The 25436-nt window shown below is 45.3% G+C and overlaps 1 protein-coding gene across 2 annotated transcripts in view; it reads left to right on the top strand.

Moving 5' to 3' along the window:
• The first annotated feature begins 7456 nt into the window (after nucleotides 1–7456).
• LOC130838480 (liver carboxylesterase-like) overlaps nucleotides 7457–25436 on the top strand; it is a 39750-nt gene continuing 21770 nt past the window's right edge. The window contains exons 1-7 of one of the 2 annotated variants that reach the window (XM_057711634.1): nucleotides 7457–7508; nucleotides 10229–10433; nucleotides 14368–14512; nucleotides 16827–16960; nucleotides 19223–19376; nucleotides 20952–21056; nucleotides 22889–22993. In XM_057711634.1, the coding sequence (XP_057567617.1) occupies nucleotides 7457–7508; nucleotides 10229–10433; nucleotides 14368–14512; nucleotides 16827–16960; nucleotides 19223–19376; nucleotides 20952–21056; nucleotides 22889–22993 (900 nt within the window). Of the gene's footprint in view, nucleotides 7509–10225; nucleotides 10434–14367; nucleotides 14513–16826; nucleotides 16961–19222; nucleotides 19377–20951; nucleotides 21057–22888; nucleotides 22994–25436 lie in introns of both variants that reach the window. The other variant, XM_057711633.1, reaches the window with a different exon arrangement.

Here is a 25436-nt window from a genome sequence, read left to right as displayed (position 1 = left end):
CAGTTATTTTGTTATCCATTGCTGTTTGTTTTTCTGAGTTCTTATGAACTGTTTCTTGTACTTTATTTTGTTATCGAGATTTTGTATCATTTTTACTATCATGACTCTGAATTCTTTTTCAGGCATTTTTCCTATTTCCTCTTCATTTATTTGGTCTTGTGGGTTTTTTTCCTGCTCCTTTGCCTACATGGTGTTTCTTTGTTTCCTCATGATAGTCCAAACTTTTGGGGTTGCTTGTCCCAGTGATAGAGGTGTTTATAGAAGACTGTCCAAGCCTCAGACTAATGTCCGAGTGTTGGGTTAAACAAATACTAAGTCTAGGAAACACATACATGTATAAGACTCATAATTACTGAATCCATTAGGACTTAAGACTCTGGAAAGACCTGACAGAAGAACCCCAGTATGCTATCAGATATTCAAAGAGAAACCCTACAGAAATTAACAACCAAAACAGAACAAAACAGAAACAAAAGCAAAAACAAACAAACAAATAACACCTTACACATACAAACACTAATCTAGGGAGATTTTGTAAGCTAGGATCAAATATAAAAAAGAGCTAGGGTACCACCAGACAGAATGAAGATTCTCAGAATGAAATTAGACAATTGTACTAAGAACTAAGATAAAGACAAAAACCTAATATTAAATACCAAGGCAGTGCGTCATCTGGAGAATAGAGCAAGGAGTCTGAGCAGATCAATAGTGTTGCTTATAAGTATGTTAAGATAAAATAAACTAAAAATGGTTGGAAGACAGGGAAACAGAAGAGCGTAATGTGATTGGAAATATGCAAATAAGAAAGGAATAGAATTGTATAAAAGATAGGGATGAAAGGAAGGTATGAGAGATATATTGTCCATACTACCAAAAACTTATCTAGAAATAGAAGTATATAAAAAGGCAAAAAAATAAAAATAGAATAAAAAATAGAATTTAAAAAATATATTATAAAACTTGTAGATCCCTTAGGACTAAGATCGTAATTAATAAAGGAAAAAAAAAAAAATCCAGAACTGATCTCAGAATGGACCAGTTCAATAGAATTGATACTAATATTTCTGTTTCCTTAGAGTCTCAGCTGTAGGTGTCCTTCTTCTCGCCTTGGGTTTTTTGTATTATTCTGTGACCAGCAGAGCTTCCTTTATTATTGGTCTGTAAGCGTTGGTGTGTGGGGAGGGAGAGGGTACAATAGTGGCTCCTTCCCCTGGGAGTGAGTGAGCAGTGGCACACTGTTGTTTCAGTCAGGCTTGGAGGTGCCTGTTGCAGAGGGACACCAGTGGCTCAGGTGTAAACAGAAAGTCTCAGAGTTGGGCCTCTCTCAGGTTCCCGCCCCCCGCCCCCTGCAGCCTCCCTGCTGCCTGCATTCCAAGGGGTTTTAATCTAGCCCCGCCCAAGTGCCTGAGGGTATTTGTTATCCCTGAGCACCTTAGGTGGCCCACAGGGCGTCTCTTCACTGCCCGCTGCCAGCACCAAAAGAGAGAGAGAGAGGCTATGCCTATGGCCCCTCCCTGCCACCAGCGAGCCTGCAGCATCCAGCTGTCATCATGGTCAGGCAGCTCTCAGGGGCAGGCACTCCTCGCCGCGGACCTCTTCCCTCCTGTCCTCTCGATCCGTCACCTTTCTGGCAACAATTTTTCTCACCCTGAACCAGCTCTCTGGTTCCCACACTCCCACTCCCGGACCCACTGTTCAGCTGTGAATCGAGGTCTTGGTCCGGGAACGCTGAGCTACGCTGCGAACCCTCCGTATGTTTCTCACTCCCTCCCATCTGCCACAGCTTTGCAGTTTCACCCTCTTTGATCCATCGTAGGTGCCTCCCTACCGGTTATGTCGGGATCCTTGTGGTCCTTTCTGGTGTCCGAGGCCATCTGCTGGTGTTCAGTTGGTTCTCTGTGGGAATTACTGCGTCTTTTGGTGCATTCCCAATGCATCTGTGGAGGGGGATAGCATTCCATGTCCCTCTACTTTGCCGCCATCTTTCTCCGCTGATTAATTAATTTTATTGGCTGTGTTGGGTCTTTTTTTTTTGGCTGTGCACGGGCTTTCTTTTAGTTGTGGTGAGTGGGGGCTACTCTTCATTGTGGTGCATGGGCTCCTCATTGCCGCAGCTTCTCTTGTTGCAGAGCACAGGCTCTAGGTGTGTGGGCTTCAGTAGTTGCAGCACATGGGCTCAATAGTTGTGGCTCACAGGCTCTAAAGCATAGGCTCAATAATTGTGGCACACAGGCTTAGTTGCTCCACAGCATGTGGGATCTTCCTGGAGCAGGGATCGAACCCGTGTTCCCTGCATTGGCAGGCGGATTCTTAACCACTGCGCCACCTAGGAAGCCCAGGAAGGATTCTGACAGATACTCTAGAATACAGATTCCTGATAACTTCCAGATCATAAAACAAAACTGACTAAGAATTTGCAGAACTCTAAGGAAAAACTACATTCATAAAATTGCTACAAAAGATCAAGATCAACGAGAGTTAATTACAGGGACTTCCCTGGTAGTGCAGTGGATAACAATCTGCCTGCCAATGCAGGAGACACAGGTTCAATCCCTGGTCTGGGAAGATCCCACATGATCCCTGGTCTGGGAAGATCCCACATGCCGTGGAGCAGCTAAAGTGGTACACCACAACTACTGAGCCTGCACTCTAGAGCCGGGGAGTCACAACTATTGAGCCTGTGTGCCACAACCATTGAAGCCCACGCACCTGGAGCCCAAGCTCCACAACAAGAAAAGCCACTGCAATGAGAAGCCTGTGCACCACAAAGAAGAATAGCTCCGACTCACCACAACTAGAGAAAGCCCATTTGCAGCAACCAAGACCCAATGCAACCAATCAATAAATAAATATATTTCAAAGCATAAGAATGAATTACATAAGACTAGATGATTTGATAAAGATCATTGTAATTTTTGGTGATGACTTTTTGTTTGAAACGTTGCTGGTTCTCTTTTGTTTTTCCAGATTTATGGAAACATGTTTTCTCTCTCTTGAAGCTATTAATTTAAATTGTTATTACCTTTGTGAACAAAGATGAAACACTTACTTTTTCTCCCTATCCAATCCCTTCAAAATTCAGAAACTCTAGAGTATTCTTTTCATGGCAGTATAGTTTGTTGTTTTCATAAGTTCAATAAGAATCTGTTCTCCTTGTAACAGAACACAATACCATTAGATATATTATCAAAGTTTTTTAAAGTAATTTACTTATTTATTTTGGCTGTGCCAGGTCTTCATTGTGGCATGCAGGATCTTTAGTTGTGACACACGGGCTTCTTAGTTGCAGCATGTGGACTCTTAGCTGTGGGATGCATGTGGTATCTAGTTCCCTGACCAGGAATGAAACCCGGGCCCCCTGCCTTGGGAGCACAGAGGCTTACACACTGGACTACCAGGGAAATCTCATATTGCCAAAGTTTTGATGAGAATTCCATATTTAAAAGCGATGTATAAAGGCTCAAAATGACCAGACAACTTTAAGGAGTTACTTGAAATAATTGGCCTGGTACCTTGCTTGCAGTTCCCAGCAACCTTACCAGGTGAGTAAGGCAGGTAACTTCCTGGCAGACCCAGGAACCTCAAGAAGAGCAGAATGTATGCAAACTATAGGTATTCCAGGTAAAAACTGATGGTGAATTCTTGGCTTGGCTTCTTGGCCTTAGAGGCTTTTTAAGAGTTCGGTCTGATTCCTTATGAAAAGTGCCAAAGAAGCAGTCTCAAAAAGAACTTATATGGTCCACAACTATTCTTGCAGCACGTATGTAAGTGATCAAGCCAAATTCAATACAAACAAATTAAGTTTTCCTGTGATTATCCTTGGAAAAAAGAAATGGGGATGGTTGTAGAGAGAAAAATTATTTTTGCATAATCATGATAATTGCCTTTGGAGTTTTGCTATATACCCGCTAATCGGAGTGGATCCTGAAGCCTTCTAGTTTCCTCAAATATCTAGCCACGAATCTCCAAACTAATGCTTCCAGTTGTCTCCCTCCCTTCTGATTTAGAATCACTAAGAACAAAGACTGCCCTTGGATCTCCTTGAAAGGTACTATACCAGGTCTTCCTCCTACGACCCAGATGGCAGCCAAACTTCAGGAACCTGAACCTTACCTATATATCTCACAGCTAAAACAGGCTCCACCTGTCACCTGGTCCTGTTCAAATGCTGGAGGGCACCAAATCACATTGACTAGGGAGAGAAGCAGCTGACACCAAGGCTTCCGACAAAGATGTTGGATTGAAACTTCTTACTTTAACTAAGTATGAAACTTTTATTTCTTCTCTTTCTTTCCTTTACTCTGGCATTGGCTTGGAAAGATGATGCCTTTGTCCATATCTCCAAGACCATTGCTGGGGGGTGGGGGGGGAAGTTTCCAGATTGCTGGATATGTCATTTAAAAAACTCTTATCTGTCCATAATGCCAGGGTCACCCTCATCCATTTCCTTATCTCTGGTTAACAACCCCAAACTTGGGAAACCTTATGTCCAGGCTTTGTGCAAAAAAAGTACATGAGGAAAAGGTAACCAGAATAAAACTAACTCCTGTGTGGTCTACAGACCCTTTTACTGGTCTCCATGGCTGTCACCTTTCCAATCCTGACCAAGATTTAAGTGGGAATTACCAGGAGGCATTCAGTTTTCAAGGTTTGCTTCCTTTGAAGGAAGGCCCCTATTTCCCTGGATAAGAGTACATGTAAATGAGGCTATGATCAGGAACCTCTCCTTAACTCCTGATAGTATAATAGAATCTGCTGCTAAAGCAATAGCTGCCCAAGAAAAATCCTCAGACTCTCTGGCCAAAGTTGTTTTTGATACAGGATAGCCCTTGATTATCTTTTCGCTGAGCAAGGAGGTATCTGTGCTTTGGCCAACACCACTTGCTGCACTTGGATTAACGTTTCTGGGGACATAACATAGTTACCTAAGATCAGTTATATGAGATCACTGAGCAAGCCACTTGGCTTAAAAAGGTGATTTCTTCAACAAGTCTTTCTTGGACTTACTTGATTTTGATTGGTTTGGGTCTTGGGGACCATGTCTCTAGAATGCACTTCAAACATTGAGACTTACCCTGCTAATTTCAGCCATAATCATTTCCATGGTGCACTGTACCTTCTCAAAGGCTTTAAATACATGTTCCCAGCTGCCAACGGCCAAGCAAGTGGTCTCACTAAGACTGAAATGTCAGAAAAGAAGGAAAGAGAATAATGATGTAGGTATTATGAACCTGAAGCCAAGACCTGTGACTGTCACGGTCTTAGACAAAAACATGATGAGCCATGGATACCACACAAAGGATCCACATGCAGTCACTTGTGCTAAGCCCTTGTCACCAAATGAAGATTTAGCACCTCACCTAATGGCAGTTTCCACCTTCCCCAGCACTGCAATCTTAACCAGTTGGTCTGGAATTTCCTGGTCAGCACTAGTGAGATGATATGCCTAATAGACCCTTTTGTCCCCTCAAAGAAGGTGACCCTGCCAGAAACCATCATTTTTGTTTATGACTTCCTTCTCTGCCTTGCCTTTAAAAACTTTTCTGCTTGCTAGATGGGATGCCTCTTTGTTCATGAATCATTTGCAAAGCCAATCAGATCTTCAAATTTATGAAGTGGAACTTTGTTTTTTAACATGGGATACTATACATGATGGGATTTTTAAAATATTTACTTTAATGAAATATAATCCACATACCATAAAATTCACCTTTTTAAAGTGTACAATTTAGTGGTCTTAGTATATTCACAAAATTGTCTACCCATCACCACTATCCAATCCCAGAAATTTTTCATCACACCTAAAAGAAACCTCATACCCATTAGGAGTCATTCCTTATTCCCCTCGTCCCCAGCCCGGAGAAACCTCTAATCTACTTCCTGTCTCTATGGATTTGCTTATTGTGAACATCTCATAAATAGAATCATACAATATCTGGCCTTTTGTGTCTGGCTTTTTCCATTAGCATGCTGTTGTTAAGATTCCTCCACATTGTAGCAAGTATCCACATTTCATTTGTTTTTATGCCTGAATAATATTCCAGTGTGTGGTTAGAGGTCTTTGTCCATTCATCAGTTGATAGGCATTTTGATTCTTTCCACTTTCAACTTCTTTGAAGAATGCTATTTGAGTACAAGTTTTTGTATGGACATGTTTTCAGTTATCTTGGGTACATGCTTATTGAATGAGATTGCTGTGAAATAGTGACTCTAAGTTTAATTTTTTTTCTAAGTATAATTTTTGACAAATTTCCAAACTGTCCTGAAGCATCTGTAACTATTTTATAACCTGTTTTTTTTCCCCTTCACAATGGATCATGACTGTATTCCCTTGTCCACACATAGAGGTGTGTGTCACTAGTTTGAGTGAATGCATGGTATTGTCTTAGCCAGCTAAGTATCAATGTCACAGTGTGTTTGGAGAATTCTCTTTTGTTGGACATTTATGATTCAATGAAACAGGCTCTGAGCCTCTTCCTTGCGTCCCCATCAGGTAAATGCCACTCTCCCAGGTATACCCAGAGCACTTTATTTTCCTTTATTTTGGTGTTTTCACATTGCATAGCAAGCCACCCCTTCCCCCATCTATCTTATCTATTACATGGTGAGCTCCTCTGGGCACTAGAACGTGTCTTAAATTTATCTTTGTACCTATACTACCTAGCATAGAGTCAGGCATTTGGTAAATGTTTGAAGAATGAAAAAATAAAGGGAATAATGAATAAATGGAAGGATGGATTGTTAGTGCCAAGGACTATGAAGAGATGGAGTTCCTTTACTGTGAGAACATTTTGTCCAAAGATCCCTGCCTGGAGAGGCAATGAATTCCCTGACCCTGGAGGTGAGCCACAGGAGGCTGAGTTCATTGGCAGGAATACTGAAAAGTTAATCTAGGCATCAAAAGGGAAACGGGATGAAATTTAAGATGCTTCCAAAGTGGAAAGCGTGGAACTCTTTGAAATAGATCAGGGAAGCTAAGAGATCTGCCCTAAGTTCTCCAACTGGGCAGCTGTGGGGCTAGGAGTCACTCTGAAAGTTTTCAAGTTGTTCTGAGGACCTCGGACCAAAGGCATCTAAAGGCACCTGTCTGCTTGCGTCTGCCTTGGGTAGCTCACAGCGCACCAAGGTTAGAGTTCAAGAAGGGAGAACCACTTATGAAAGGAGTTGTTGAATGAGTAGGTGGCTATCTGTAATCAGAGAGTTTAATCCAGGCTCTTTTGATAAAAGCTGGTAAAGTCTGGGGGAGTGGGGCTTGAAGGGGCTTGGAGGCCCCAACAGCCACCCATTGCATCTTTGGAAGAGGCGGAGCTATTCTATTGTCTCATCATCAGGCTATTGGGCAGCGGGGGCGTGGCTGGGGGGTGGAGCTGGTGAGGGCGGGAGCTGGGGGAGCAGACTCATAAGGCCCTCTGTGGGCACAGATACCTGCTGGCTGGGAAGTTGCTGTCCTTCCACGATGTGGCTTCTCCCTCTGGTCCTGACTGCTCTCGCCACTTCCACAGCTTGGGGTGAGTCCTTCTGAAATGCAAATAGCTGGGGCATCCTTGGAAATCCTCCTGAGGGACAAGGTGGAGGAGATGCATACAGGGCAAAGGAGTGACAGGCCGGGTTCTGCCGCAGCGCCCACTGTCAGGACTCTGAGTCTCTGCCCAGCCAGCCCAGGTGACAGGAGACAGAGGGGAGGGTAAACACTCGGAGACACAGCTGCACGGGCTATGCTACATGCAGGAGGGCAACCAGCTAACCTCATGCCTCGCCACTGAGGATTTTGGTGAGTTCTGTGTAATTTCCCCATGATTATTAGTCCAGTTATGGCCAAAAGTGTGTTAGCAGAATATTAATATCCACTGTGGAGTCAGTGTGTGGGTTCGCATCCAGCTCAGCACTTAGTCGCTATGTGTTCTTAGACAAGGGATGTCCCTTTTCTGTGCCTTGGTTTTGCATTTCTAGGATGGGGGTGACAACTGTATCTACCTCACTGGGCTGTTGTAAGGTTGAAATGGGTTGTTGTTTCTAAAGAGTGTCTGGAATGGAGAAAGTGAAAAAGGATTCATAAATAAAAGGGTTGTTTTAAAATACAGCATATTAACAGAAAATTTGAGGTGTGGTAAGGCCACAGATCAGGAGCCAAGTGCCACTGAAATGATAGTTTGTTACTCTTGGTTCCCCAGAGGAGGGGGCGTGACATCACCATGGTGGGCCACAAGGTGAAGCACCAGGTATGTCATGAGGCAGAGGAAGAAAGGAGGAATTTGGGACAGGAAACTTTATCTTGTTTATGGGGGCATGGGTTGGGTGGGAGGCAAAGGTAGAGGTGAAGCAGTAACAGCAAAGTTTGCGATTGGCAAACTCACCAATTGCATTGAGCTCTGGGGCTTAGGGAGTTCCCACAGTTGTTAGTTACTTGAGCTGGAGTGATTAGGGCAGGATGATAATGGCCAGATGTGGAGGGCCCAATAAAGAAGGTGCTTTGGGTTCAGGCTCTGGCATGCTTGAAGGGGAAGTTCATTCCTATCTCTAACTGGAAAATTGGCTAACTCTGGGAAGAGCAGTCCCTCCAGAATCAGCAAGGCCCCAGATGTCAGAGCATTAGAATACAGAACATAAAAGACATGGTTAATACAACTGTGCGGCAAGGGACCTCAGAATGCATCTGTGCCATTTTTAGATGGAGAAACTGAGACTTAGAGAGGGAAGTGCACATGCCCAAGGTCAACTGCAAAATCATGCTCTGAATTTTATCTCTACCTCTTGAGTCCAGTGCCTCTGCTCTGGCCATCGGTGCTCTGACAGCCCAGGCTCCACTGGGTTTTCTCTTCCTCCTGGTGCTACGACAGTGTAAAAGGCCTGGCACTGAGGGTAAGAGCAGAGTAATAACCAAATTAGGAGCTGATTATTCCCTTACTGCTGGTTGCCCCCTGGCAGGGCCATGGCAATTCCACATTTAGAAGGTCCATACTAGCTGTGTCCATTTCCTCAGTTACCTCATCTGTAAAATGGCCATATTCATGTCTACCTAGCAAGGCTTTTGTGAAGATTAGTTTAAAGGAACTGGAATGCCCACTGGCACATAGCAAGTGCTCAATATGCAAACGTTACCTATAACACAAGTGGTAACTGCTGCTGTTACCACTATTGCCTATGCCTCTCAGCCCATCGCCCACTTTTTCACCCTCGCCAATTGGATATATGTCCATGTCATCTCTCTTGTAAGTTATCAGTACATTTGTCTATTAAGACCAAATCTGGGTTATTCTTTTCTGTTCTGGTCATATACTTTGAGGGAGAATAAGACATTTTGTCTGTATCTAAAGGGGAAGAACTGGGAAGATGAGAGGCTAGAAGTCGTTAGGATGCTTAAATAAACTGAAGCTTTTGAGGAAGGACAAGAGAAGACTTGAGGGATGGGCATAAACATGGGTCTCTAAGGCTACCTGCCACGGGAAGGTGAAGGATGGTCCCAGAGCACGTAGGACCAGGAGTGACGTGGCAGCTGCAGGGAGATGCACTTCAGCTCAGTGAGAAAGAACTGTCTGCTCCACAAGAATGGGACATGGAATCTCGCTCCCACTGGAGGACCCTGCTCAGAGCCAGCAGAAGGAGCCTCTTCAAGATGATTGTGTCCCTCTCTCTTACTCCGGGACAGTTTGCTGCTGCTCATTTACCCACTAAATAAAACCTGAATCGTTGGCCTGGCATTTGAGACCCTCCCAGGCAGGAACCTGTCTCATCCAGGATTATATGCTGCCCCCATTGCTCTTCCTGCCCCACGTGGGCCCCTCGCTCTTCCTCAGGCAGGCCTTGCGCTTTGCTGTCTCAGAGCCTCACCTCTGCCCAGTCTCATCTGTTTATAACTTAATACCCCCTCTTCTGCCTCCCCTGTTGTTCATCCTCTCATCTAGCTGCAGCTCAGAGTCAGGATCCAGTGGATGACTGTTTGCAGAGGCTCCTGAGTGTGGAAAATGAATGCCTTCATTCCCAGAGGCTCTTCTTTTTGCATTTATGTTATTTAATGCTATTGTACCTCCAATTCCAATTTGCTCCTTCCGATAGCCCTGTGAGTTAGGAAGGAGTGTTAGCTTCACTGTCCCTTATATAAGAAGAAACTGAGGCTTAGAAGGTTGAGGGGACATTCAAGATCATGTGGCAAAAGTAATAAAATCCACCCAAAATCCAGTTCAAACCTTTACCACTGGTGTGTCCTCATTTCCTCTCATTTCCTCAGCAGGGCGGCCACCCTCACCGCCTGTTGTGGACACCGCGCAGGGCAGAGTCCTGGGGAAATATGTCAGCTTAAAAAGAATTGCACAGCCTGTGGCCATTTTCCTGGGAGTCCCTTTTGCCAAGCCCCCTCTTGGATCCTTGAGGTTTGCTCCGCCGCAGCCTGCAGAACCGTGGATCTTCGTGAAGAATACTACCTCTTACCCTCCCATGTAAGTCAAGGTGTGGCTTTGGCATCTTTCGGTGGGGATGTTAGCCTCAAAGGGATGCACGAAGGAGCCAAGGCAATCCTCTGAGTGACTCATACTTTGTTCTGGAGTCCTCGAGATATTGTAGATCGTTGCAACCATTCCAGAACTCTCACAGCATTCTAGAGCCCTTTCTTCAACAAATATTTATGGAGCACCTCCTGTGTGCCAGGCGTGTTCTAGATTCCTGGGGTCCATTAGTGAACAGAACAACGATCCCACCCTCCTGCAGCTTGCCTTCTAGCAGGGAGAGACAGATACTGACAATATGCAAAGTAATAGATTATGTAATATGTCAGCATAGGATACGTGCTTTGGGATAAAGTAGAGTTGAACAGGTGAGGCGGATCAGAAGTAATGATTCTCTTTATTCTCGTCTTGAACTTTGCTGTATTTGGAGAGTGAGGTGGGCCAGGAGGAGTGTGGGTGGGGAGTCTTTGGGGTGTCGACCAGGCAAGTTCCTAACTCCCAGGTGTGACTGCTACCTAGTAAGGAGCAGAGCAATGGTTGGTGTGTCCTAGTCACTCTGACCCCGTTGGGCAAAGATGTCGAAGTCATCCCCCAGGACACCTGGGATATCTCCATGCATGGATTGAGACCTTTTTCATCTGAGCAAGGCATTTCTGGGAATTTCCAGGGCCCTGCCTCTTGCTCTTTTCTTTTCTTTTTCCTTTTTAATTCCTTTTCTTTTCCTTTCATCTCCTCTCCTCTCCTTTTCTTTCCTTTTTTTTTTCTTCTCTACTTTGCCATCCTCCCTCCCCATCTTCCTTTTTTATTTTCTTTATGATATTCAGTTTTTATTACCTGATTGCAAGTGTCATACATACTTATTACAGAAAAGTGAGGAAGAACAGGTAAGTAAAGGTAAGAAAATGAGAATCATATTCTTGTACCACCTAGAGAGAACTGCTATTCATGTTTTAGATTCTGTTTTTCTAGTCTCTTATCTAGTGCATATTTTATCCCTTAAAGCATAATCAGATAAGATTCTGCATGCAATGCCAATGTTTATTTCCTTTTTCCCACACCAGCAAGCAATTCTCTGGCACCAGCTGGGTGTCCTACAATTCAGCTCAATTCTGACACTAAGCACCTGGAGGCAGCATCAGATTATATGGGTTAGAGGCTCAGTCTCACAATACTGCCCTCTGCTTCAGATGAAATCTCAAGTCCTAGTTGTTACCTATACTTCTGATCAAAAGGCTATAATCAGAGGTTCCCATGACCCCCTCCTTGGGTTCCATTAATTTGCTAGAGCAGCTCATAGAGCTCAGGATGCTGGTTTACTCACTAGATTACTGGTTTAGCAGGAAGAATAGTAAAGGATGTGAATCACCAGCCAGATGAGGAGACAGAGGCTGAGGTACAAACAAAGGAGCTTCTGTGCTTGTGGAGTTTTGCCCCCAGCACGGGGCACTGTGAAGAGTTCTGGTACACTAACAAAGAGGCTCTGTGGACTCTAGCCTTTTGGGTTCATGTGGAGGCTTCATTACATGGGCGGGATTGATGAAATCATTGGCCATTGGTGATGGATTCAACCTCTGGCCCCTTTCCCTTCCCCAGAGGTCAGGAGGGTGGATCTGCAAGTTCCAACCCTGGAATCATATGTGATTCTCCTGGTAACCAGCTCCCATCCTTAGGTGAGGTCCAAAATCACCTCATTAACACAAAAAAAAGGCAGATTTATCACTCTCATCACATAGGAAATTCCAAGGGTTTTAGGAGCTCTTTTCTGGGAATGGGATGAAGACCAAAAATATATTTTTTATTATATCACAATATCATATCACACGATACAGATACTTTGCATGCCTGCTTTGCTCATTTTTAAATGTATCGAGAACATTGTTGGATGTCATTACATACCACAGTCTGACAGTATATTACACTGGGTATTGAATAGTAATTTCTTTACTCACTCTCTTATTAGGGATCTTAAGCTGTGCTTGATGATTTTGATAATATAATTAGCACCGTGGTGAACATCCTGTAGCCAAATCATTGTGCACATTCTAGGTATTTTGGGATGAGTTCTAAGAAATGACATTTCTGAGGAAAAGAGTATCACCTTTTGTTAAATTTCCTGCCAGAAAGGTTCCAGCTACACTCCTTCCATTAATATATGAAACCTTTCATTCACCAGACCCTTGCCAGTGCTTGGAATTATTAAAAAATGGTTTTGGGTAGTGGATGGGCAAAATACTACTTAACAGCATAATTATGTATACAATTTTAAAGTTTATTCTGCATTTCTCTGAATACTAGTCATGTTGAACTCTTTTTCCCTTTTTTAATTTTTGAATTTCTCCTTTATGAATATTATGCCCCTTGTCTTTTGATCTGGGGAAAGTTCCCCCAGGATGGAAATCCAGAGGTTATCTTTGGGGCTCTGACTCTGCCACTTGACAGCTGCGTCACCCAAGCAGCTCAGTGCTTCAGTTACCTCATCAGCAGTCTGTGGGCAATCATACTTGCTTTCTGGAAATCTGGAAATGTTGCTTTAATGTCCTCAGAAACATAAGCACTACATAGTATGGCTCTTCCTGACTGTGTGACCTTGGACAGCTTTCGTAACCTCTCTGTGCCTCAGTTTTCTCAAATGTAAAATGGGGATAATAGTAGAACCTATATCATAGGTTAAGATTAAATATTAGCAATTATCTCTGTTGGATCTTTAAGATCCATTATTTGGGCAACAGATAACACTTGACCAAATGGGTTGATGATAGAATCTTAGCATGTCAGTGCTACAAGACCCTTATAGAAATCAGTGCCCTCAGCAGTTAGACATGGCAGACTGGGGCCCAGAGCAGAGAAGGAATTCACCCAAGGTCACCCAGCACATAAGTGGCTGAGGCAGGACTAGAACAAAGTTCTCCTAATGTTGCACCACAAAGATTTTGTCCTTGATCTGTTGCATGCCTTAAATGTCTGTCAACAGAGTGACTTCTCATGGTTTTTGGAAGTTGCCTGTGGACTGCAACACCTGGTTTACCTGGTGGAGGAACATGGGTACCCTGCACTCACTGTGCAGAGCCCAGCAGAGAGCCAGCGGTGACCAGGGCCTGCAGGCAATGATCCACGCCTGTTACCAAGTCCAAGATCACTCTGCTCGACACACGACAGGCCAATGTATGGGAGATGAGGTGCTGAGGCAAGGAATATGACTTTATTTGGAAAACTGGGAGACCGAGAAGGTGCAGACTAGTGTCTCCAAAAAAACCATCTTATCAGGGTCTGGATGCCAGTTTCTTTTATAGAATCAGAGAGGGAGAGGCTGTGAGGAAGTAAAGTGAAAGGGCCATCAGTCTTGCAAGACATCTCCAGGAATGACCAGCCTCAGTGAGGGGGTATGTTAATTTCTTTTCTGCAGCCTTTCACACAGGTGGGCAGGGCAGATTGTCTGCCTGTGAGCTGAAGAGAGGCACTTTAGTTTAACATTCAGGCAGGGGGCAGTGTTCCCTGAGGCAGGCCATCATGTATGATTATAATAACAAAAGCAGCGAAAAGCAAAGGTTAAAGTCAAAGAAACAGATCCAACATGGAGTCTGATTTAGCTCTTCCCTGTTACCCTGCCAGACGTGTAAGCAGCATCCTCTTCTTGACACAAGGCATCCAGAAGGCTCCTGGAAGGGGAGGTGCCAGGCCTCCTTCTCACTATTCACTCTCCCGGGAGACCTTAGTGAGTCCCAGAGCCCTCCATCCTGACCCCATCCCCACCCCCACCCCCACCCCCACTCCAGGCAGCCTCTGATACATTCCAGTGTCTGGAATCTGGTAAGAACAAGTCTACTTACAGGCTTAATTCTCCCAGTCCAAGACCTGGCCTGACTGCAGGAGACATCTCTTTGGTCAACTGTGATTGAAACTCAAGAATTATTCTCCTTGTCCCTCCCAGGTGCTCCCAAGACCCAGTGCAAGGGCAGATGCTCTCTGAGCTGTTTACCAACAGAAAGGAGAATATTAATCTCAAGTTTTCTGAAGACTGTCTTTACCTAAATATTTACACTCCTGCTGACTTGAGGAAGAGAAGCAGGCTGCCGGTAAGCAGTGGGAACCACTGGTCAAGGCTGGTGTAGACTGGAAGGGGGTGAAGGCAGTGTTGGGTGAGGGTGTCTTGGAACAAGTCTGTTCCAGGGGCCCCAGGGCTTGCTTTACCACCACAGCCAAACCCGACATCAGGGAACACAGGTTTTCCATACGTCACTTTCCCCTAAGTTAGAGTAGGGCCTCTGGAGGAATTTGCTTTACATCTGTAATGCACATTTTAATTTTTCTAAGATCTCTCATGCTAACCAATGGACCAGAAGGATTACTCTTAATTGCTGGATTAGCAATCTGATACCCAGAGTGGAGAAGATGTAATTTCCAATCTAGTCAGAGCTGGAAGAAATTTTGGAGATAAGCCAACAACCGAGCTTCCCATTTATAGATAAACTGAAGCCTAGTGAGGGGAAGGCGAGGTCACAGAATAGGGTTGGCAGGACTAGACCCCGGGTCTCCTGATCTTCAAATCACACTCTTTGACACACATGAGCAAGTGGAGCCTGTGTGTGGCCTCTCCTCAGCACACAAAGGCCTTCTCTGACAACTTTCAGTGTCTCTGTGTCACAGGTTGGGGGGGGGGAGCCTGGAGCAACAAAGAGGCACTTTCCTTTGCTTTTGCCAACCATCAAGATTTTATTGTAGCTAATTTCACTTCCTAATTGTATTTGGCGCAAGCCGATGACCCAGTGAGTCAGCATTTCCAGAATAAATGGAAACCCAGAGATGGAGCAGCCTTCCACACTCAGGCTGGAGGGTGGGGACTTGTCTGCTGGAAAAGGAGGGGTCAGTGGGGTAGAGACAGAAGGGGCGTGAGCACCCAGCCATCTCCCAGGAATACCCCCGGCATGGTGCCCAGATGTGGAGGAAGGCGTCTGGGAGCTTGTGACTAGAAGCTGGCCCTGCACGTGCTTGGCTCAAAGAGGTGGGGACAGTTGTTAATTGATCCATTCGTACATTCATTCACTCCCCTATTATGTACCCAGCGCCCCCACACGCATAGCTAGGATTGGGGGTTAGGAGAAAGGAGGAACGCAGAAGCATGACCACACAGCCCCTGCCTTTGAGGATCTTACCATCTGGGCTGCACAGAGCTGGACTAGCTTCTTCAGCAGCAGCTCACTGCTGACAGGCCCTTGGCTCAGCTTGGACTCAGAGATGACTGCAAACTCAGGCCCTGTGCCTGGAGGTAGGCAGGGATCAGAGGTGCAGGAGGAGCTGGGGCTCGAGGAACCTGAGGCTGGAGAGCCTCTACTATGGACACAGGCTCTGGAACCGCAGGGTCTGGGTGTAAATCCTGGTTCTGCCTTTTGCTTGCTGAGAGACCTGGCTCTGTGTCCTCAAATCAGGGGTGATCACACACAAGTGTTCAGTGATGAATATCAAGGTTTATGTTAGTGTCTGGCACAGCACACGAGGCAAGTATTCCTGATGCATTCATTACAGTTTAAGGGAAGAAATCCCTCCTGCCTCCACAGCCAACCTACTGTGCCATGGCCATAGGATGCTGTGTGCTGGGTGGCTCAACATATGGACTCTGGGGCCAGACTGCCTGTGTTCAAGTCCTGCCTCCACTGCCTATTATCTCTGTGACCTCAGAGTGGTTGTGTCTCAGTTTTCCTGTCTCTAAAATGGGACAACAGTAGTCCCTGTCTCATGTATGATTTCTTTTTAAATATTTACAATAATTCTTGGCACATAATTCATGTATGAGTTCTTTAATTTTTTTAATTACCAAAATGATTACAATATTATTTTAGCCATTCTCACTTTCTATGTGAACTCAGGGTTTTTGCCAGTTTCAAGTGCTGGCCCCATGGGTAGGTGTGCCAATCTGGGTTTAGGCTGGGTTTGAGTCCCAGCACATGGGTTCAAGTCCCAATCTGAGGTGTACAGTTTCAGTACCACGTGGGACATGTGTTTCTTGACATGATCATTCATTCACATGACATGAGAAGGTTAATTCCCCATACGAAAGGTAACTAACATGAAACTGAAATAAGCTTCTAACCAAGGGCTGCTGCATGCAGAGTGTGCTGAGCTGCATCAGGGGTCCAGGAATGAGGATGGTGGGAGTGCTGGGGAGAAGACAACGCTCTTAGCTTTGTCTGTTCCCATGATGATGTTCTCAGTATGAAGAGGGTTGGGAAGAGGTGTCACTGGGGTGGGGGAGACAGGCAGGGGCAGCCTTGAGTGGGGTGGTGGCCTGGGCCACAGCTGGGAGAACAGGTAGGTGACCTAACCAGACATCCTGTTGAGATCTTCCCCAGCTCTGCTTCCTATAACCTGTATGGTTGCATCCTCCCCGTCCAGGTGATGGTGTGGATCCACGGAGGAAGTCTGGTGGTGGGCGGGGCGTCAACCTATGATGGGCTGGCCCTCTCTGCCCATGAAAACGTGGTGGTGGTGACCATTCAGTACCGCCTGGGCATCTGGGGATTCTTCAGGTAAGACACTGGTCTCTCCTCATGGCACATTGGCACATGACCCTCAATATGGGGCTTCTAGGACTCAGCTCCCGTCTTGCAAGCCCTCAAGGGGATCCCCACTAAGACATACAAGTCCCCTCATAACTGGGCTCCACCTACCTTCTTATTCCCCAGCCACCCTGATCCACTTACTTCTGAGCTTTTTTGCATGTAAAATGCCTAATCTGCCTGAAAACTCCTATTATTCTTGCAAAGCCCAGCCCAAATGTTACCTTGTCTGAAATACTCATCTCTTTTTCACCTGTGCTGCCCAGCATGTTGCATTAGCTCTAAGGTGACAGTTCACATGTAGCATAGCAGTTAGAGGCTTACACATCTTACCTCATGGACAAGTAGGAAAGGAGCAGACTCATGTGGTGGCTCAGGGAGGTCTTGTAGGTGAAGGAACGGGTGGCTGGAACCGGGAGCTTGTAAGGAGCATCTGACTCCAGTAGACACACCTACTGGGAGGAATGTTTGGCCCACTCACCCCATTTCTGTTTTGGGATTTGGCACATGCATGAGTGAAGGTGTGAGTCTCCTCCATGGAGCCTCCATGGAAACAGGAACCAGATTTCCTGCAGGCAGTTGCTGAGCCTTTTCTGAATGTACCAGCCCCAGGACCTCTTACCCTGAGATGGCTGGTGGGTGGGCTGGGGAGGGCTGGTCACCTCACTGGAAAGACCTACGGGCTGGAGGAGGGCTGTCCCAGGAGAGTCATGTCCCAGGATGTGTCACTTTCACGGAGCCTCCTCAGCTCTTTCCCCCACGGCCCATGCCTGCTCCCAGTTACAGTATAACTGCGCACACTCTCCCCGCTTCCTCTCCTCCAGTCTCTCCTGTACCACGTCAGTCAGGGTTTCATCCCCACCAGACAGCAGACTGCTCTGGGCCCGGTCAGCAGTGACCCAAAAGCTCTTGGCCCAACCTTGGCAGCATCCACACGTGATCCCTCGGATCTTTGTGAAAAGCTTCCTTCTCTTGGCTCCTGGCCACCTCCTGCCTCATGGCTGCTCCCTCTCGGCCCCTCCCCGACCCTGCCCCTCCCCATCTCAGCCTCTGTGTGCATCTTCTTCTCTGTCCCCCTGGTTCCCTGAGGGACCTCAGGGGGCGCTTCCAAGTGCTCTATGTTTAGCCCAGTTCTCCTTTGAAGCCCACAGGTACATCATTAACTACCTCCTGCCATCCCCACTAGACGTCTGAGGGCACCTCTCCCTCCCACAGACAAGCTTAACCCTTGACTCACGATGCCCCTCCCCCCAAACACTTCTCCTTTCCCCACAGGGCTTCCTGCTCAGCTGTTGGCAGCTCCACCCTTCCAGTTACTCAGGATAAAAGCCTTGTGGTCACCTGAATTCTTTTTTTTTCACACCACACATCCAGTCACAGGCAAATCCTCTTGGCTCCGCAGTAGCCAGAGTGATCATTTAAGACATAAATGGTATCATGCCATCCGTGCAATGGCTTCCCAACTTTTTTTTTTTAATAATGTGTTTTGTTTGTTTCTTTGTTTTTTTAATTAATTAATTAATTTATTTATTTAATTGGCTGTGTTGGGTCTTTTTTTGCTGTGCGCAGGGTTTCTTTGGTTGCGGTGAGTGGGGGCTCCTCCTCATTGTGCTGCTCGGGCTCCTCATTGCCGTGGCTTTTCTTGTTGCGGAGCACAGGCTCTAGGCGCTTGGGCTTCAGAAGTTGCAGCATAAAAGTTGTGGCTCACAGACTCTAAAGCGCCGGCTCAATAGTTGTGGCGCACGGGCTTAGTTACTCCGCAGCATGTGGGATCTTCCTGGAGCAGGGATCGAACCTGTGTCCCCTGCATTGGCAGACGGATTCTTAACCACTGCGCCACCTAGGAAGCCCCTTCCCAACTTACCTATGTCATTGACATTCTTTCCAAAACCCTCAGGGCCCTATGTGGCTGTATGTCCTAGACTCACACTTTTGTTCACTAGACCCCAGGGCCTTTGCACATTCTGTTTCTTATGCCTGGAATTCCCTTCTTTGGATATTTGCAAGGTTCATGTGCTCATAGTAGATGCTCAATAAATAGATGCAGGATGGATGTGTAGAGTCCTAGAGCAGAACAATGCTACAGGAGGGGAGGCAGGCAAAGACCCCAGTGTCAGGGCTGTGGAAGCCCAGTCTTTTCCTGAAGGCTCATCTGGACCCCCAGCCCCACCTGTGGTCCTGAGGGCCCTGCTGTGACATCTCTGTTCTCAACCCCACCCTGTTCTCTTTCAGCACAGGGGATGAACACTGCCGGGGGAACTGGGGTTACCTGGACCAGTTGGCCGCACTGCACTGGGTCCAGAAGAACATTGCCCACTTTGGAGGGGATCCCAGCTCTGTAACCATCTTTGGAGAGTCAGCAGGAGGGCAAAGTGTCTCTATTCTTGTAAGTATTCCTGGCCCTGATCTAGCTACTGATGGGGACCCCTTGCAGACCAGCCAGTCTAGCATGGGACCTTTATTTATAAGACCTGGATTCAAGGCTGACCTTACTCTGTGCAGCCTCAGACGGTGGAAAGTTAATGGCCAAACTTTCCTTGACCCCCAGGAAGCTCAGAGCTCAGCTTAGCATCCTGGGGCCGTATCTCCAGTACAGCTGCAACAGAGACTTCTTCCTGTCTTCTGTTGAGCTCTTACTCTCCTTCCTAATCATTTTGCCGTTAGCACTCTCCTCACTTCTCTTGGGAAGTAGGGGTGGGTGTAAATTATGAATATGAAAAGGCAACCATGAAGTTGGTAGAGTGTCATTCTTTGACTTGAAGCCAGATCTACAGTTCTTGGAGACAGCAGCACTGAGAACAGATCAGCAGCCTCCTCTGAGGTGATGTGATGGCTTGTTTGTGCCCAAGAAGGAGGGCAGCAGTCTCTGGGACTGAGGGATGGAGTGGGGCTGGGGGAAGTGGGGGAGAGTAAGAGGGGGCATGGAAGGGGGGATGGGGCAGGGGATACGGGACACAGACACAACCTGGGAGTCTGGTGTGGGGAACGGGAATAGGGAGACACTGAGGGAAGCAAAGATGGAAAACCAGGTTAGACGGTGCTGGGAGCTGTGCAAACCTCCAGCTACCTCACTGTTGAGCAGAGGGTTAGCACTCTGACTATCTTTTTAAAACCTATGTTGGATTCATAGTTGAATATTCAGAGGAAAATGCTTTTATATTTTATAAAATGGAGAAAAAAGAAAAGCATAGATAAAACTCCAAAATAAAAATTCATCCACAGACCCATTAGCCAGGGCTTCTCACCATGGACAGTTTCATTTTCCTAGTCTTTTTTTCCATGAATCACTCTATCTATCTATCTATCTATCTATCTATCTATCTATCTATCTATCTATCTATATCTATCTCTCTATTTCTCTATCTAGATATCTGTATCTATGAATTTTTAAACAAAAAACTTCCTTATTATTATAACATAAATATTTCCCTAACCATTGGCTATTCTTTCATATTTTTTGTGTGTATCCTTGATTATAGTATAGCATCGTTTATAATATTTCATTGTAAGAATGAAAAATACCTATTTACCCAGTGTCATGTATTAGAACCTTGTGTTATTTCCAATTTTTATTGTTATAAGTAACATGAACATTTTGGAGATTTTTGTGTGCCTTCAGGATCATTTTCCTTAAAATAAATCCTAAGTAATGGAAATGGGGAATCAGAACTCTGTGTTTAAAGCGATGCTAGGAATTGCTGAGCAGCCTTTCAGATGCTTCGATTGTTATAATTAGTGTGTGCCTCACTCTGTACTCCTGGCTCCCTCTAGCTGAGGTTTTCTTGAAGAAGCTGGACTCTACAGTCAGCCTAGGAAACAGGCCAGGCCAAGCAAGGACCCGCCATGACCACTGAGCCCCATGGTCTCCAGGGGAACAGCCCAGGACAGGGCTGTGGGTGGATAGCTTTTGAAGACCCCTCCACGTGAATATAAACTCCCTTTCTTGCCACTCTCCTCCCAGGTGTTATCTCCCCTGGCTAAGAATCTCTTCCACCGGGCCATCTCTGAGAGTGGCGTGATCCCCATTTCTAGTCTGATTAAGAAGGACATGAAGGCTGCAACTAAGGTAGGTCTCACACTGGACTGTCCCCACACCCTTTGCTCTGCTCTCCTGGAGTGGTCAGGGGCCTTTCTTACTGTGGGTTCCAGCTGACATCCTCAAAGAATCACAGTAGTGGAAAATGGCTGAGTGGGGAGGGCAAGGACACACTTTCCCCACCTGCCAGTTCTATTGCTGAGCAAACTGGGGCAGAGAGCAGAAGCACTTGCCAAGGTCGGCGAGTGATCAGGGAAGAGCTGGGACTCAAGGTCATGACTCTGGATTGCCAGCCCCATGCATGGTCCACTGAACCCATTTCCCAAAGTGTTCCAGGTGGGGTGCTAGGCTGGACAGTGGGCAATGAACTGTCATCCTGACCTTCCTCTCTCAGGGTCTGAGATCTGATGAACTCACTGGCACCATGTGGGCCTGGAGTGGATTCTCCCTGGGGGCTTGGGACTGGGGTGGGCTCCTCAAAAATTCATTCAGATTGATTCATTCATTCACTCAACAAATAGTTTTGATATAATCTGCCATCTAGCAACCTCATGAAGCTTCTATTATAATTTAGGAGAGAAATTAGTAATTATATAATTGCACAACTTATAAAATGTCAACTGTGACAACAGCAATAGAGGACAGGTACCAGATGTCATAACAGAATCCAAAAGGATCACTTAGTTCTGTGTGTGGGGGAGGTTATCAGGAAAGGCTTCATGAAAAAAAATGATCAACGAGTTGAGATGAGAAGGATGAGCAGTAAATTACTTGCTAAGAAAAGAATATCCAGGAAGACAGAACAGCCTGTGCAAATGTCCTGTGGCAGGAGCAGGTATCTCAAGTGAGAGAGAGAGTGAGAAAGGCTGATGTGGCTAGAGCAGAAAGAGTAGATGGACCCTGGAATGAGTGGAGGAGGAGGCCATTGGCAGGGCCATGCTGCTCACCTGGTGAGCACTTTGTCTTTATTTGGAGAGTATTAGGACACCAAGGAAGGGTGAGCCACAGAGAGGCTCTGCTGAGGAGTGTATATTGGAGTCAGTGATGTGGAGCGTTTTGGTCAGGCTGTGAGAGCTGGTTTGGTGGAGGGGTGGGGGCAGCAGCCAGACTTAAAGGGACTGGAGGGGAGGAGATAAGACACCAAGAATTTTAAAAATTGTTGAGAATGTTTTTCAGAACTCTTGATTATAAACAACAGAAGCCCATTTGACTTGAAGAAGGAGGAATTTTTTTACAGGAAACAAAGTTGGCAGATAGGGGCTGGATTTTGCTATTAAACAGGACCAGAAATTGGCAGAATGAAGGGAATCTAAACCTCTTGTTCTTACTCTTTCTCTCTCTTTCTCTCTCTCCGCCCCTACTGCTGCCTGTGCCATTTCATTTCTTCAACAAATATCTACTGAGCATTGACTTTGTGTCAGACACTGGGCCAGGCTCTGGGCAGCCCATGCACACTCTCCATGGTCCCACCATCATGGAGCCTGACTTCTCTCCTTCTGCATCTTCCCCTCTGGCTGCACTTTACAAATGTCTTGGCTGAGGCCAAAAGACTAGTAAGTGGGAGCCAAGATTTGAAAGCAAACAGTGTGATTCTGGATTCCACACTTTTAAGCTCCATTCCATGCTGCCACTCTTTAGACATTCAGTTTTGAGAATATAGTGCCCATTTTAACAGACATAAAGTAACAGAGCAAAGGTTGTATTAAATTGGCATGACTGGGACCCAGGACCCACACCTGCTGGTCTGGAGTATTTTTTGCTACCATGTTCTATAGAAATTGAGGTTGGAACAGAACACCTCGTTGTTGATGGAGGGAAGAGACGTGGCTCTTGAATTCTGCTGTCACCTGTGATCTCTGCAGCAAATTGCCGTCCTTGCTGGGTGTAAAACTACCACCTCGGCTGTCCTAGTTCACTGCCTGCGCCAGAAGACAGAGGACGAGCTCTTGGAGATAACGCTGAAGATGGTGAGTACATCCACTCTTGTGGCTACATGAGCCCCCCACCCTGTAAACATGGCCCCAGGCTTCATCACTTCAGCTGTTCCCTTGCCCTGAAAAAATGACCCGGGACAGTTTCTTGCCTCCTGGGAGCAGTGTCAGGCTCTAGATCTGAATGGGGAACTTCTGTTTTTCTTTTACATGAAATATCTCAAACTTTAGCAAAGTCAAAAATAACATAATAATTCATAATCCTCTAGATCTATAAAAACTTACTGTTTCCATTCTTGTTTTTAGATATATTTTAAAGAAATTAAACATTACACATTTCAGGGAATTCCCTAGCAGTCCAGTGCTTAGGACTCCTCACTCTCACTGCTGAGGGCCCAGGTTTGATTCCTGGTCAGGGAACTAAAGTCCCACAACCACACAGCATGGCCAAAATGATAACGATAATAATAATAATAATAATAATAATAATAATAAAATAATTAAAAATTACATATTTCAGAGGAAACTACCATCCTGAATTTTAGGGATGGGGATATTAGAAACAAAGATTTTCAAAAAGGTTGTCACAATTTATCTTGGTTAATTTAGAAACCATTTCAATTATAAGCCAGTAGTGACCCAAGTTTCTAGATTTTTTTTTATTTTATTTTATTTTATTTTATTTTTTTGGGGGGTACACCAGGTTCAATCATCTGTTTTTATACACATATCCCCATATTCCCTCCCTTCCTTGACGCCCCCCCCTCGAGTCCCCCCCACCCTCCCTGCCCCAGTCCTCTAAGGCATCTTCCATCCTCGAGTTGGACTCCCTTTGTTATACAACAACTTCCCACTGACTATTTTACAGTTGGTAGTATATATATGTCTGTACTACTCTCCCGCTTCTTCTCAGTTTCCCCTTCACCCCCCGCCCCCTCCCATACCTCGAGTTCTCCAGTCCATTCCCTGTATCTGCTTCCCTGTTCTTGTCACTGAGTTCATCAGTACCATTTTTAGATTCCGTATATGTGAGTTAGCATACAATATTTGTCTTTCTCTTTCTGACTTACTTCACTCTGTATGACAGATTGTAGTTCTATCCACCTCATTACATATAGCTCCATCTCATCCCTTTTTATAGCTGAGTAATATTCCATTGTATATATATGCCACATCTTCTGTATCCATTCATTTGTTGATGGGCATTTAGGTTGCTTCCATGTCCTGGCTATTGTAAAGAGTGCTGCAATAAACATTATGGTACAAGTTTCTTTTGGGATTATGGTTTTCTTTGGGTATATGCCCAGGAGTGGGATTACTGGATCATATGGTAGTTCTATTTGTAGTTTTTTAAGGAACCTCCAAATTGTTTTCCATAGTGGCTGTACCAACTTACAGTCCCACCAACAGTGCAGGAGAGTTCCCTTTTCTCCACACCCTCTCCAACATTTGTTGTTTCCAGACTTTGTGATGATGGCCATTCTGATTGGTGTGAGGTGATACCTCATTGTGGCTTTGACTTGCATTTCTCTGATGATGAGTGATGTTGAGCATCTTTTCATGTGTTTGTTGGCCATCTGTATGTCTTCTTTGGAGAAATGTCTATTTAGGTCTTCTGCCCATTTGTGGATTGGGTTATTTGCTTTTTTGGTATGAAGCTGCATGAGCTGCTTGTATATTTTGGAGGTTAATCCTTTGTCCGTTGTTTCATAGGCAATTATTTTTTCCCATTCTGAGGGTTGCCTTTTAGTCTTGTTTATGGTTTCTTTTGCTGTGCAAAAGCTTTTAAGTTTCATGAGGTCCCATTCGTTTATTCTTGATTTTATTTCCATGATTCTAGGAGGTGGGTCAAAAAGGATGTTGCTTTGATGTATGTCAAAGAGTGTTCTGCCTATGTTTTCCTCTAGGAGTTTGATAGTGTCTGGCCTTATATGTAGGTCTTTAATCCATTTGGAGTTTATTTTTGTGTATGGTGTTAGGAAGTGTTCTAATTTCATTCTTTTACATGTTGCTGTCCAGTTTTCCCAGCACCACTTATTGAAGAGGCTGTCTTTTTTCCATTGTATACTCGTGCCTCCTTTGTCAAAGATAAGGTGCCCATATGTGTTTGGGCTTACTTGTGAGTTCTCTATTCTGTTCCATTGATCTTCCTTTCTATTTTTGTGCCAGTACCATACTGTCTTGATCACTATGGCCTTGTAGTATAGTTTGAAGTCAGGAAGCCTGATTCCACCAACTCCATTTTTCCTTCTCAAGATTGCTTTGGCTATTCGGGGTCTTTTGCGTTTCCATACAAATCGTAAGATTTCTTGCTCTAGTTCTGTGAAAAATGCCATTGGTAATCTGATCGGGATTGCGTTAAATCTGTAAATTGCTTTGGGTAGGACAGTCATTTTCACGATGTTGATTCTTCCAATCCAGGAACATGGTATATCCCTCCATCTGTTTATGTCATCTTTGATTTCTTTCATCAATGTCT

Source organism: Hippopotamus amphibius, chromosome 16, assembly GCF_030028045.1.
Source record: "Hippopotamus amphibius kiboko isolate mHipAmp2 chromosome 16, mHipAmp2.hap2, whole genome shotgun sequence".
NCBI lineage: Eukaryota > Metazoa > Chordata > Mammalia > Artiodactyla > Hippopotamidae > Hippopotamus > Hippopotamus amphibius.
The sequence above is the reverse complement of the archived record's forward strand: the minus strand, read 5'-3'. Positions and strand labels throughout refer to the sequence as shown.